Source organism: Sciurus carolinensis, chromosome 11, assembly GCF_902686445.1.
Source record: "Sciurus carolinensis chromosome 11, mSciCar1.2, whole genome shotgun sequence".
Lineage (NCBI taxonomy): Eukaryota > Metazoa > Chordata > Mammalia > Rodentia > Sciuridae > Sciurus > Sciurus carolinensis.
Genome location: NC_062223.1, coordinates 94,951,916 through 94,965,249, shown reverse-complemented (window position 1 = coordinate 94,965,249; position 13,334 = coordinate 94,951,916). Strand labels below are relative to the sequence as shown.

General features: G+C 35.8%; 1 protein-coding gene across 7 annotated transcripts in view; it reads right to left on the bottom strand.

Annotated features, from left to right (window-relative positions):
* The window catches only part of Cep295 (centrosomal protein 295), a 57,171-nt gene extending 44,388 nt beyond the window's left edge, over positions 1-12,783 (bottom strand). For 5 of the 7 annotated variants that reach the window (XM_047516091.1, XM_047516095.1, XM_047516092.1 and 2 more), the window contains exons 1-5: positions 12,666-12,783; positions 8,129-8,262; positions 7,095-7,295; positions 5,753-5,877; positions 4,810-4,903 (exon numbers count right to left, since the gene is read on the bottom strand). In XM_047516091.1, the coding sequence (XP_047372047.1) occupies positions 4,810-4,903; positions 5,753-5,877; positions 7,095-7,295; positions 8,129-8,236 (528 nt within the window). In that variant the 5' untranslated portion in view covers positions 8,237-8,262; positions 12,666-12,783. Of the gene's footprint in view, positions 1-4,809; positions 4,904-5,752; positions 5,878-7,094; positions 7,296-7,928; positions 8,036-8,128; positions 8,263-12,665 lie in introns of those variants that run through there. The other 2 variants (XM_047516094.1, XM_047516096.1) reach the window with 2 other exon arrangements.
* Positions 12,784-13,334: the final 551 nt, after the last annotated feature.

Sequence of the window (13,334 nt, the reverse complement as noted above, 5' to 3'; positions counted from 1 at the left end):
ATCCAATTCCATATCTGATTACAAAAATTCTACTATAGTTCACATGAGTCTTACTCTTAATATTTAATGATGTATTTTGAGTTTTGGTCCTGAACTGCTAGCCAATATTTAAATATACTTATTCCACAATAAAACACCTCTCAAAAAGATAAATACACTACTTCTTCCACTCCCTTTCTCATATTTTATCCCAGAAGCAGATTCAATCTATAATTTATTATGTACTGATATCTAATTAAACCAACTAAACTAACAAGGAATTTCTTAAGGGCCTACTATACATGGTAGGCATTGTAAATGTTGTAATATAAAATAAAATAATGGCTCTTGCCTTGAAGGAGTTCAAAGTAACAGTCCTAATCATTAGAAGTTCTAACAATTTGACATTATGTATATAACACAATGAAAAAAATGTTCACAAAGAAATAACATTTCTGTCGAGTCTCTTCTTTCTACACAATATACTAGCTATGAAACCACAGCAATGTAATGTAACTTCTCTGTCCCTTGGTTTTATCAAGAAAATTAGGTACCAGAATACAGATTAACATACAAAAATCATAACTTTCCTAAACACCAATAATGAATTTGCTAAAGAAAGACATCAGGAACAAATCCATTTAGTCTCAAAAAAGAAAAGAAAACAAAACAAAAACCTAGGGATCTTACCAAGATCATGAAAGACCTCTACAATGAAAATTATAGAGCACTGAAAAAAGAAATTAATGAAAACATTAGGAGAAAGACCTCCTAGGTTCATGAACAGACAGAATATATTGTTAAAATGGCTATATTAGCAAAAAGCAATCTATAGATTCAATAAATTCCTCATAAATATAATAATGACATTTGTCATACTAGAAAAACCAGCCTAAAATTTGTATATTTTCTCTCATATGTGGAAGCTAGAAAGAAAGCAGGAGAAAAAGGTTGGTGGGGAAGGATCTCATGAAAATAGAAGGGAGATCAGTAGATTTGAAGAAGGGGACCGCCAGGAAGGAGGAAGGGAGAGAAAAGGGAGGTACTGGGGAACAAAACTAACCAAATTATACTATTATACTGTGTGTACGAGCAAATATGTAATAACAAATTCAACTATTATATATTAATTATAATGCACCAATTATGACAATTATTGTAGGAATCAAATAATGTATGAAAAAGTACTTTTAAAACTGTAAAGTGGTAGCACTGACATAAAAAATTCAAAGCAAGCTCAGAAGGGAAAAAAGTATAAGAAAGAAAAGACTGAGAATTAATCAAAGATTTGGTTTTAACCTGAAATTGGCTAAAAGAGCATAGAAAAAAAGGTACCCACGAAGGGAAGAAGTCCCATGATTGCAGATAAAAGGAGTTGACTTTCTCTTACATCTGGTACACTATCTCTGAAGGCGGTGCAAAAAAGAAAAGTAATATGCTTTTAAAATATATAATATTTTAAAAGATATCAGAGATTACAAACTTTTATTATATCTCAGGGGTTTCAATACAAACTATTTTTTAGCAGTTTATAAAAGATTACTGTGTTTACATTTACAGACTTTAGAGTCTATAATAGTTCAACAGAAGAGTGAAGTCTGAGAAGATATATTCATGGAAAGCTAAGTATCACAGTAGAAAGATCATGAATTTTACAGAATTAGTCAGAACTTGATATAAACTCTGGTTTTCTTAATTGTTAAATTACTCTGCTCAGGTTATTTAGTCCTTGATCTTCAATGTTCCTCACTTGTGAAACAGAGAAACTTCTACCATGCCAGGCTACTGTCATTAAATAAGATACAAATAAGAAACCCAAGACAAGTAAAATCTTGTTAGTACATGAAAAGAGTCCATTCTTTTCACTATAGAAATGGTTTTCTCTTAGGATTTTATTTCACAAAAAATACATTATTTTCTTGGATCACTTAAGGAAAGACCATCTATAGTTTGAGAAGACTAAACAGCCTCATTTCCCCAGACTTCTCAGCATCCATACTTTAATTTGTTTGGCTAGACAGAGATACAAATGTACCTATATTCTGTGTATGACACCACTCCTTCATAGGGTACACCTCCAGGGTCCCCAAATACTCACTACACAACCTAAACCAAAATCCTTTCCCTCCCTTCCACACATAAACTCACAACCAATTCAAAACATATTCAGAGACACTGTTCTTTCCCAAATACCTTTATAAGCCTGGGTAATGAACCTCTTTCTAAAATAATGTTTTCTGGTTAAATTAAGAATATAAACACCCAGATCTTAGTCTACAAGAGCCATTCTCCACCAAAAAGAATCAGGGCTCTTTGGAGACTCCAGATGTGGAACCAGGAGTTCACAGTGAGCCTGGGTCATATGATGGGCTAGAGAACAAAGAGGTGCTCAAGAAGCAATGAGAATATAGAGCCAGCTTGACATCTCCTGCTGATAAAAATTTCAAAAGAATAATAACTATAATTAACTAACACTGAATAAATAAAAATCCAGTAGTCTACAGTCACAGTCACAAAGGAAAAGAAAAGAAAAGAAAACAAAACAAAACAAAAAAACCCACATTTTCCAGTACTGGATGTGATAAGCACAACAACTTTTACTCTAAAATTTGGTAAACAAAAAGACGAGGAATATACCTATTTCTTAAAAGGAGCTAAAGTTCATGCCCATTGATAAGGGAAAGTTTTTTTTTTGTTTTGTTTTGTTTTTTAAATAGAATACATGTAGGATGACAGATACCAGTCGGGCACCAAAGTATCACCTCACAGATTATGTGGTAACTGAAAAGGGAAAAATATGCCTTTTGGATGGGCATCTTTCATAGTCACCACTATAACCTAATGATCAAACTTAGAATCATTAATAGGACAGCAACCACCATTCTGTATTGCCTGATATGACATCATAAACTACACAACATCACCTATACAGTATTCTTGCCAAATATAATCAAGCTTTTAAACTTATCTCCAGTTTAATGGAAATACAGTATACAAGTCCAAGTGGAAATAAGCCAAGGGCAGAATATGTGAAAGTAGTTCAGTGTCTTCCAAAGTCTGAAACAAGTAAGTTGACTACAGCTGGGGTAGACAATGCTGTAGAACAAGAGAAACAAAGAAACAGAACAAAAAGAAGCAATGTGAGAACCTAGACAGATCCTGATTTTAAAGAGAAAAAAGTTACAAGACAAGAGAATTTAGGGTCAATCAGAAAATTGTGATTATGGATTGACTATTAGGTGGCATTAAGGAATTAATGCTAATTTTCTTAGAGTGATAATGGTATTGTGATTATATAAGAGGATATTCTTATAAGAAGCATGCTCGAATATTTAGGGTGAAATATCACCTGTGTATTTTACATTAAATGAGCAAACAGATATACTTATCTACTTAAAATCTGCATATAAAAGGCATTCATTGCACTCTAAACTTCTCTGTATTTGAACATTTTTCATAATAAGTTTGGGAAAAAAGGGGACAACTCCATATTTACATAAAATCCATATCTACCAAAGCACGTACACAGATAATATTGTTTGATTTTTATGAATTTTTGATCTTGGCATTTTATGAACATTAGAAATCATAACAAAGGTAATCAAAAGGTATCATGGCTAAAATACTGCTTGTGTTTTTTATCAACACACATGGTACCCTCTTGGATCAAATGTTTACATGGCAGATGGCTCAGCATAAGGGCATGAAAGTGACAAAATTAAAGACCTAAGAGAATATCTGGTACTTATGCTGATGACATGCACATAAAATATACTTGAATATAAAACTAAATTAGACATCCCTATATTTATTTTTTCTTACATTTACTTAACTTTTAGGACAAAAATAACCGTGTATATCAAAATAGCCATTTCAAGAACTACAATAAGCTAATAAGCTAATATGAATGAGAACAAACACTTTAAATAATGTCCACTTTCCTTAATAAACAATTTTTTAAAAATGAGTTCCAATCACAAAAGATTTACTTTCATAAATCTTTCCCATTATCTCATAATCTTGAGGAAATTTTAAAAACTTATCTGAATCTTAATTTATCTAGGAAATGGTGACTATAGTGAGCCAAATCCACACTATGGAAACATCTATAGGACAACTAATGCTGTTTTTTTTTTTTTTTTTTTCATTAAATAGAGTACATTAAAAATTTTAAAAATGCCCTTGGGTTCAATCCCTGACACCAAAAACAAACAAACACACACTAAAAATAAATAAATAAATAAATAAATAAATAAATAATAAAAAGGTGCTGTGCACAGTAGTTTGTGCCTATAATATACTCAGGAGGCCAAGGCAGAATTCCAAGTCAAAGGCCAATCTGGGCAGCTTAGTGAGACCCTGTTTCAAAATAAAGTTTAAAAGAGTTGGGGATATAGCTTAGTGATACATCACAGGCCTAGCATGTGCAAGACTTTGAGCTCAATCTCCAAATACCATCCAAAAAAATAAAAAGGCAGAACTATTAATATTTTTTTTTGAAAACCAAAACCATTATAGTTTTTCAAATAAACAAACAAAAAACTTTGAGACCATTGAGGAAAACTGAACACATACTGGGCATTAAATAATATTGGGGTAAATATCAATATTATGTTCTTTTATTAAACAAAGTCTTTATACATCAGAAATACATACTGAAGTGTTTATGGGTGAAGTAGTATCTAGGGTTATTTTAAAAAACTCCAGCTATACTTAAGTATTACTTGTACAGTTAAGTTTAAACAAATGAAAATTATTTTGAACTCCATTGAATTTTAACAGAAAAGAATTATCATAACCTAGTTCCTCCTGAAGCTCAAAGTAATTCACCTCAAAAAGACTTGGAGGAGGGGGTGGCCGACTTGTAATTTTAGCAGATCTCTTTTTTTCCACAAGCAGGGCTTCCTTTCGAGCTTTTATATGCCTAAAAGAACCCCAAAAGATCAATTAATCTCTTAATCATCAATTAATCTCTAAGGTAATATCTTGGTTAAAAACATAAAAGTCACAGGATCTCTAGAAGTCCTCCAGTCTGATCCCACAGGCTCAGTATGCTGTTTAATAGTTTATACACACTGGACATGTAAGATAAGGTTTTACAAAAAAAGGATTACATAAAGACATAAAGGCCTACAGTGCAGACCAATCTAACAAACATCTAATGTTCTTTTTTTTTTTTTTTTTTTTTTTTTTGCAGTGCTGGGGATTGAACCCAGGGCCTTGTGCTTGTGAGGCAAAAGCACTCTACCAACTGAGCTATATCCCCAGCCCATATCTAATGTTCTTTAGAACAGTTTAGCATTAAAAGCTAGAAATGTTGAATGGCCACTGCTGACCACTAACAAGCTCCTTTTTACAGCATGCAAAAAGTACTAATGACTTCCAGAGTCTATAGTTGCTACCTCTTTCAAAAGTCTTTTTTTTTTTTCCCCAAGTACCGGGGATGAAATTCAGGGCATCACATATTAGGCAAGCCCTCTACCATTACATCTCCAGCCTTCTTTTAATGTTCTTAATTTATAGTGATTTTATTCGTCTTTTACATCAGTCAGACATATTTTGGTTGACCTACATTCTGAACCAGACATACATTTCTCCAGAAACCTAGCAACTGCTACAACACTCAAAATGTTCAGATTACAACTAGAAGAGAAAGCTCATTCATTTTTATGTTCACCTAAGTAAAACACTGCACCATTGCATCACACTTGGTAGCATTCATTTCTAACCATGTTAGTTTTAGTTGAGAATATGATAAAAATTAATACATTACCAGCTTTTTTGTTTCGTTAATATTTCTTTTTGGTTTTTCTGTACTTTCAGGGCCTCTTTATGCCTTATTTCTGCTTTTCTTTTCCTTTCTGCAGTCCGATGTGCCAAAGCATCTAAATCAGGTTCCTAAAAGCACGTATTACTTAAAATGTCATGTTAAACAAGATTAGTAGAAATGCACCTATTTGATGTCAGAACAGAAGTGACTTTTCAATTTTTGCATACTTTCTTACATAGTATAGCAAAATATTCAGTGGTACCACTGGTAGTATACCCTATCAGGAGGGACAAATAGAAACAACCTAATTTAAAGTTAATAAAGCCTTTCACTTATATTATTATGAAAACAGACTGTCAAAGTACTAGGACAAGGGTTAAATTAAGTAATAAAAATCCCTTTATATTAAAACGCCAAATTTATGGTAATACAAGTGGTTATTAGCTGGAGCAAAAATCATGAGGTGCCACACAAATGACTGAGGTTGGGGAAACTACACTAAACACAAAGTTAATGATGGCAAACATAAAGTTACAAATATATAACATCTGAACTTAATGCTAAAAATACAGACCAAAACTAGGACCAAGAATCAGACTGCCTGCCACAAAAAGATATTTCTTTTTCCCACTAATCTTTTTCAAAGATTTATCTTCTTTGAAAACAACCTATATATTATTATGACTGATTCTGGAAATGGCAAACTAATATTTTCTAACTATAAATGACAATAAACAAATCAAAATAAAGTTAGGAGGCAGTGTTAAATACCAAATTAAATCTACCTTGCCTTTCTGAAAGTCATCAAAGAATCATTACTATTTGTGAATGAAATCAAGGATATGTAATACATCCAACCATATATGTTTAGATGTATCAGGAATGAGAAATCTGAATTTATTCCACTGAATCTGACCAAAATGCTTGAGATAAACAACTTCTGCTGGGGAGATAGCTCAGTCGGTACAGTGCTTGCTTTGTAAGCACGAGGCCCTGGGTTCGATCCCCAGCACCCCCCCCCCCAAAAAAAAAAAAACAACCAACTTCTGATTCATAAGGTTACTATTTGATTTACAAAGATATGTAAGAACTGGAAGAGCATACTGCTAATTTAAATATCATAGAAAGATATATTTTACTTGACATGACAATAGGAAAGACATACTACTCTTTTCAAATTAAATTAAATTGATTAAAAAATAAAAATAAAATAAAAAGTAGGCTCTGGCTGCCCCAAATAAATTCTACACATGAAAATGCTTTTAGAGCCCAAGCATTCAACAAATATAATTTACTTTTAACTGACATTAGTGTCATAATCAAGTAGTCAAAGAAGCTTACTCACATTTTCTTTGGCCTGTCGATGTCCCTCACCCATATTTCTTAAGCTTGCCAAATACAGTTTTTCCAAGTTCCGTATCTTCTGAGTTTGTGATTCTTCCCATTCTGCCCTTAGCTCCTCTGCCAAACGAGTAAAGTGCTGATTTCTCCTCTGCTTTATATCTTCTCTTATCTGTAAGGCAATATCCTTTTCTTGTTCTCGAACCTAAAGAATGAACAATTAATGGATTATATGAAGGAGGCTTACTGAAACTGGTTTGAAAAACTATCTGGAAATAAGAACTCAATGCATTCTCTTCAGGCCCATCAATCCTCCTGAATACTCATCTTATGTAAGATAAGGTTTTTGTAAAAGAGAAAATCCAAACAATGTTAAAAAAATGAGAATCTCAAGACTACTTCCAAAGTTCTTTATCTAGATTTTGGTTTTCTCCCCTAAATCTCTAATAGAACTGCCACTATCACCCTAACAACCTATAAAAGGTTAAAATGCTAAACATGATTTAAAAAAATTCACAGCCCAAAGTACAGATAGAGCCAGATGAGAACTCCATTTCTGTGATATATCATCACCAATTCTAGACAGAATAGCACCTAAAACATGCTTCACAAAGACTTAATTACATTATTCTAGGCAGCTAGGAAAGGATAATCTACAACGCCTATTAAATTTGTCTCAAAAACTAATAATTATTTCAATTAAGTCTTCTGGGAAATCATTCTATGTTCTGTTCTCATCTATAGACTACAGATCATTTAAAATAATTTAAAGACCCATTTCCTAATATTTATTTAATCAAATAATACCTATCTTCCAACTCTCCCCCAAACTACTTACCATCTCACCCTATTTTTCAAATGTTCCAAAACTAGTTAATATGGAAGAACCAGGGCTCTTTTACAGCCAGAAGAGGCTTTTAAATGCAACATCTCACTTAGAACATTCTAATGCAAAAACAAAATAAAACAAACAAACAAAAAAACCTGAATGATTTGAAGAGACAAAGAATTTAAAGCTTTATTCGAAAGAAAGTATACCTGTAGCAATCTTAGTTTTCGTCTTCTTTCATAATCTTCCTTCAAAATGAAGGCTTCCTCGTTGGGACTCAATCTCAGCTTGCCAGCATTCACTACCTTTCTTTTCATTTCTGTACTCTTTAAATATAAAGGATCTGAATTTTTAAAAAATAAAAATGTCTGTAAAGACATATACCATTGAAATAGAGCAACAAAGATTAATTTAAAAAATTCATATTAATAGAATATACAGGCAAATGAAATAATTTTGCCAACTTGTTTACAAATAGCAATTGTAAACCCAGCACTTAGATCAGTGGTTCTCAGAGGTGAGGGAAAAGAAAAGAATTGCTCAGAAAACCTTCCCCCATCTACAGACTATTTACCTGGAGTCTCAGGACCTGCCTTATCCTTGATGGGCATTTCCAGAGTTTACATAGTTTAAATGTAAAAGAGCAAGAAGATTTAAAAAAATATGTGGTGGTAGAGAAAAAATGTTTTCATAACTACAGCTTAACACTTTAGAACTCTGATAACCTCTTAAAAACCAATGAGACTGCACAAGGCCCTGAGTTCAATCCTCGGCACCTCTAAATAAATAAATAAGTAATAAATAAAACAAACCAGTTAGACTGCTATAACACAGCTGAGGGTTCCTGGTCACTTGATTCAGCTCCCTGTTTCTTGAGATATATAAGAAACACTGTATCTGATGGTATCATGTCAATTCAATACCATCCAGTAAATAATTTCTCAATAATACAATGGTGTGGTATGACCATTTTAAACAATACTTTCTAGAATAAATGAATCTGTCAGTGTTTAGATTTCCAGGTGTATTCTTCTAACACTACTTTTATACTCAGGTATTCTCCCATTCCTCCCGTTTTTAACATGCCACTATATTGGAGAAATGGAAAAAAAGAGTTAAGAATCCGTAGACTGTATAATCTGAAAACCCTTCTCAGGTAATTCTGATATCAACTTGTTCACATTACCACCACTTCAAAATATTATACACTTTACACTGATGGAAAACCATTATTTTATCTGCACCATGTCAACACTTCTCAAGTCTCTTCACAATGATCAGGGAGGTAAACTGTGTTACTGAATAGAATATCTTTCTAAAGCTGGCATAAGCCCCGCTTCCTCCATGAAACTGCTCTCTAGTTCCTGCTCCATTCATTTACTCACCCCTAACTTGCCCACTTGTAATGTATATTATCTACACATTTACAGGGGACTGAATTCTATGTTGTTTAGGTATCACCTACTCTAGTTTTCTATAAGTTATAGTCTGTCCTTTGTGCATAAGATTCCTAACAATTGAAGGATGGTGTTAAGATTTAAAATGTGCTAATATTCAAATAAATATGAAAAATAAAAACTATTTCACATGCTATGGATGGATAGTCTTCTCAATCAGATGCAAACAGAATAGGGAAACTATGGGGTTACCTAATAGGCACCAATATTTTTTTCTGTGAATTCTCCATCAGAATGTAAGCTCAATGAAGACAAATAGTATCACCTACTGTTTTATGTCCACAGTCTAAAAATAGTGTCTTACTATTTACTATTTACTATTTAGTGTACTACATAGGTACATTTGTGTGTTGACATTCAGTGAGTTAATTCATGTAAAGGACTACATAGAGAAATACAGTCAGTCATCTTCCACAGGACTCTGCTGTCAAAAGGAGTAACTGCTTGCACCTAAAAATTTTTTCCAATGCAACTTACTGATTTGATACAAGTCTTTGGTAATGATAGAAAGCCAATTATTTATCTCATTTTATATTTGTTAGCTTTTTCGCTGCTGTGACTGAAGGACCCGACCAGAACAGCTGTAGAGGAGGAAAGGTTTATGTAGGGGTTCACAGTTTTAAAGGTCTCAGTCCCTAAGTAGCTGGTCCCATTCCCAGGGGCTCCTGGAAAGGCAGTAAAATATGGTGGACTGTGGCAGGGGGAGATAGCTCATGTGATGACCACGAAGCAGACTGAGAGATTTCACTCTCCATATACAAAATACATACCCCAAAGCCACACCCCACCTGCCCCCAGTTTCCACTCAGTTAATCCCATCAGGGAATCAAATCACTGATTAAGTTAAGGCTGCATATGACCCGATCATTTCTCCTCCAGACCTTCCTGCATTGTTCCACACGTGAGCTTTTGGGGGACACCACATTTAAACCATAACAACACCTAAAGAAATAAAGGCCTCTGGGTTAAAGGACTCACCTAATGGCAATATCTAGTGGCAAAGCCAAGACAATAATCTGGTTTCCTTATTCCAATTGGCTCTTAACTTTCTAGTAAGTAGACTGAGGAATTATTTAAGTTGTTGTTTTTTTATAAGTGAGGATGAAGAACAGGAAGGACAGAAAAAAAATGAGTAAGACTAAATTTAGTCTTCACAATGTGTCTTTTTAAATTTGTCTGAAGTTCTTTGAATATTCACTTACACAATCAAACTATTAGAATTAATTACTGGTGCATCTCAAAATATCACTGAATGGGAAAAAAAGAAAAATATATACACACACACATATATACATATACATATATATATAATAAAAAATATCACTGAATGGAAAAAAAGATACAAAAAAGCATATAATAAAATTGTATTCATATGAGGTTTAAAAACAAGGATTCAAGACAAATGCATAAGGTAGACATATGTAAAAATTCCTCAACTGGTAGGCTTAGATCTGGGTATTTTATTCTAAATATAAAAGGAAAAAACTAATTTTTCATATTCTTTTGAGTATTCATCATCTATCAGAGGATTATAGTTGTTATTTTCATTGGATTTTTTTCATGCGTAGTTGTTAAAAATTTATTTGAAAATAATCTTTATTTTAATCACCATATACCTTTCTCCAGTTTCTCCAAATGTCAACATCTTACATAACCGTAGCAGAATAACCAAAATCAGATAACGAACATTGGCCCATCACTTTTACCCAATCTACAGACCTTATTCAAATTTTGTCAATTATCCTACTACCATCTATTTTCTGGATCAGGACCCAATCCTGGGCATTTGGTGGTTGTGCAACTGGATCCTCCAGAAAGCAGAAGCCAAAATGGGATTAAACTCAGGGGAGATGCCTCTGAGAGAGAAAACAGGGAAGAACTGGAAAAGACTAGAGGCTCTCAGACTACAATGAAAGTCTGACACTGAGTGAAGGAGAGTGGATGCTAAGGAAGGTTCAGAGACCTCTGTGGAATTTCTCAACAATAGGCCTACCTTAGTATTCCTGCCACTGACGCTGGCTGGGAGCCAGTGGGACAGTTCCATAGCCTTGTCAAAACCCCAATATTGAGGGGGGGGGAAAGAATATCAGTCAATTTTTTAGTTCAGCATCCTCAATCTAAATTTGTCTAATCTTTATTTGTAACTAAGTGGAGGCTGTGCATTTCTGCCAAAAACACTACATAAGTAAGTTCATCCTGACCTATAAGGAGGCAAAAGAATTTGATATGTCTTACTACTGGTGGTGTGATTTTTGACCACCTGGTTAAGGCGGTGTGTATCAGATTGCTCCCTGTATTTATTATTTTTCTTTTATAATTATCTGATGAGTAGTTGAAGTTATATATAAAAAATCATGTTTTTCATCATACTTTTGTCTACTTATGTTAGTACCCATCCACGACTGTTGTTTGAATCAATTACTGTGGTGTTTATCCATAATTTTTTTTTTCTATTTCCATTATTCCTTCTACACCTATAAAATGGAATTCTACTTAGGGCGTTTTCCCTGCTGCCCTATTTCTACTTGCATTGTAAGATCTCCTACTGAGAATAAAACTGCACCTAGCACATGGTAAACACAAAATACTAGACTTTGATGACGCAGGTTCGAGAGCCACCGCTGCCACTTATTAGAAGATGACACCGGCCAAATCACTTAAGTCACTTTGGTCTCGTTTTCTTAAATTGTGTAAGGGAAGTAATATCTTCCCCAACAGTTTGTTCGAGTAATTATGTGACTTAATCACTATGACACCTCCGAATACGTTTTATGTATTTAAGACTCAGGACTGTCACTGTTTTAAAAGCTGAGTTTGTGACAGAATACCACAGAAATTAAGGGTGGCAGACGCCAAATGAGATCCGCTCTGCAGGATTCAACGTCAGGCAATGCTTTTAAAGGGCTACCAGGATTCAGAGCACGTACGCAGGTGACCTGCGCGAAGTGGCAGCAGCAGAGAACCTCCAGCGCCGCCACCCCGCGGCGTGGAAGCTGAGGGGCTGGAGAGGCTGCAGGGGAACCCCGCGCGACACCTCCCGGGGAAGGCGCGCAACGCCACTCGCGCAACAGGACGGGGAACAGCCCGGGTCGCACGCATCTCCAGTCCCGGGCGCTCCGTACAGCGGCCCGCAAGACCGCAGCCGGGGTCCGCCGCCTGCCGAAACTGAGACCCGCGGCCCGGGCAGCGTTCGGGGATCCTCTTCCTTGGGTGCACACCCCTAACTTCTGGACTTCCGGAAGTCGTGCACACCCAGGGCGGCGAGGCGGCATGTGCATCCCTCACTCACCTGAAAACCGGGAGCCCGGCGCCTGGAGCCGTGGCCCAAAGGGAGCAGACCCCGACAGTCGCCAGCGATCAGCTTCCCAACAGCCGTTTGTGCGCCTGCGGAGCGGCCATCGCCAAGCCCTCGTCACTTCCGTCATTCAAACCGCCCGCCAATGGCGGGACCAAACCGCGGGAACCCGCCCGCTTCTGCTTTCCCCGGGGCCGCCGGAAGGCCGCGCAGAGTTGAAGCCCGGCGCAGGCGCGCCAGCGCGGCGGCCCTACGTAGAGGCCCATTATTGCTCAGGCCTCCGAAGGATTGAGGTCTTACTTCCTCACTCATTACTCGCTCCTTTCACAGGTCTCGAAACGGAAGTCCCGAAAGCGGAAACTATTCGCCCAGAGCTAGGAGGGTGACTGTGGTGTTAAGGTTCCATCATGCAGATGGGCTATCTCGACAAAGGGATGAATTCCAGAAATATTTAGGAAACAAAGGTAGCTGTACTAGACATGTGAGGTTGAGGGAAAAGGGAGAGTGAAGTTACTCTCACAGGCCACTAGCTTGGGTAGTACTATTGACTACTGATTCTCAAGATAGCGATCAGAAGTGGTAGTTAAGTAGACATAGTGATGAGCTCAGGTCTGTACGCACATTTTGGACTTCATGTGCCTTTGGAATATCTAGCAATGTACA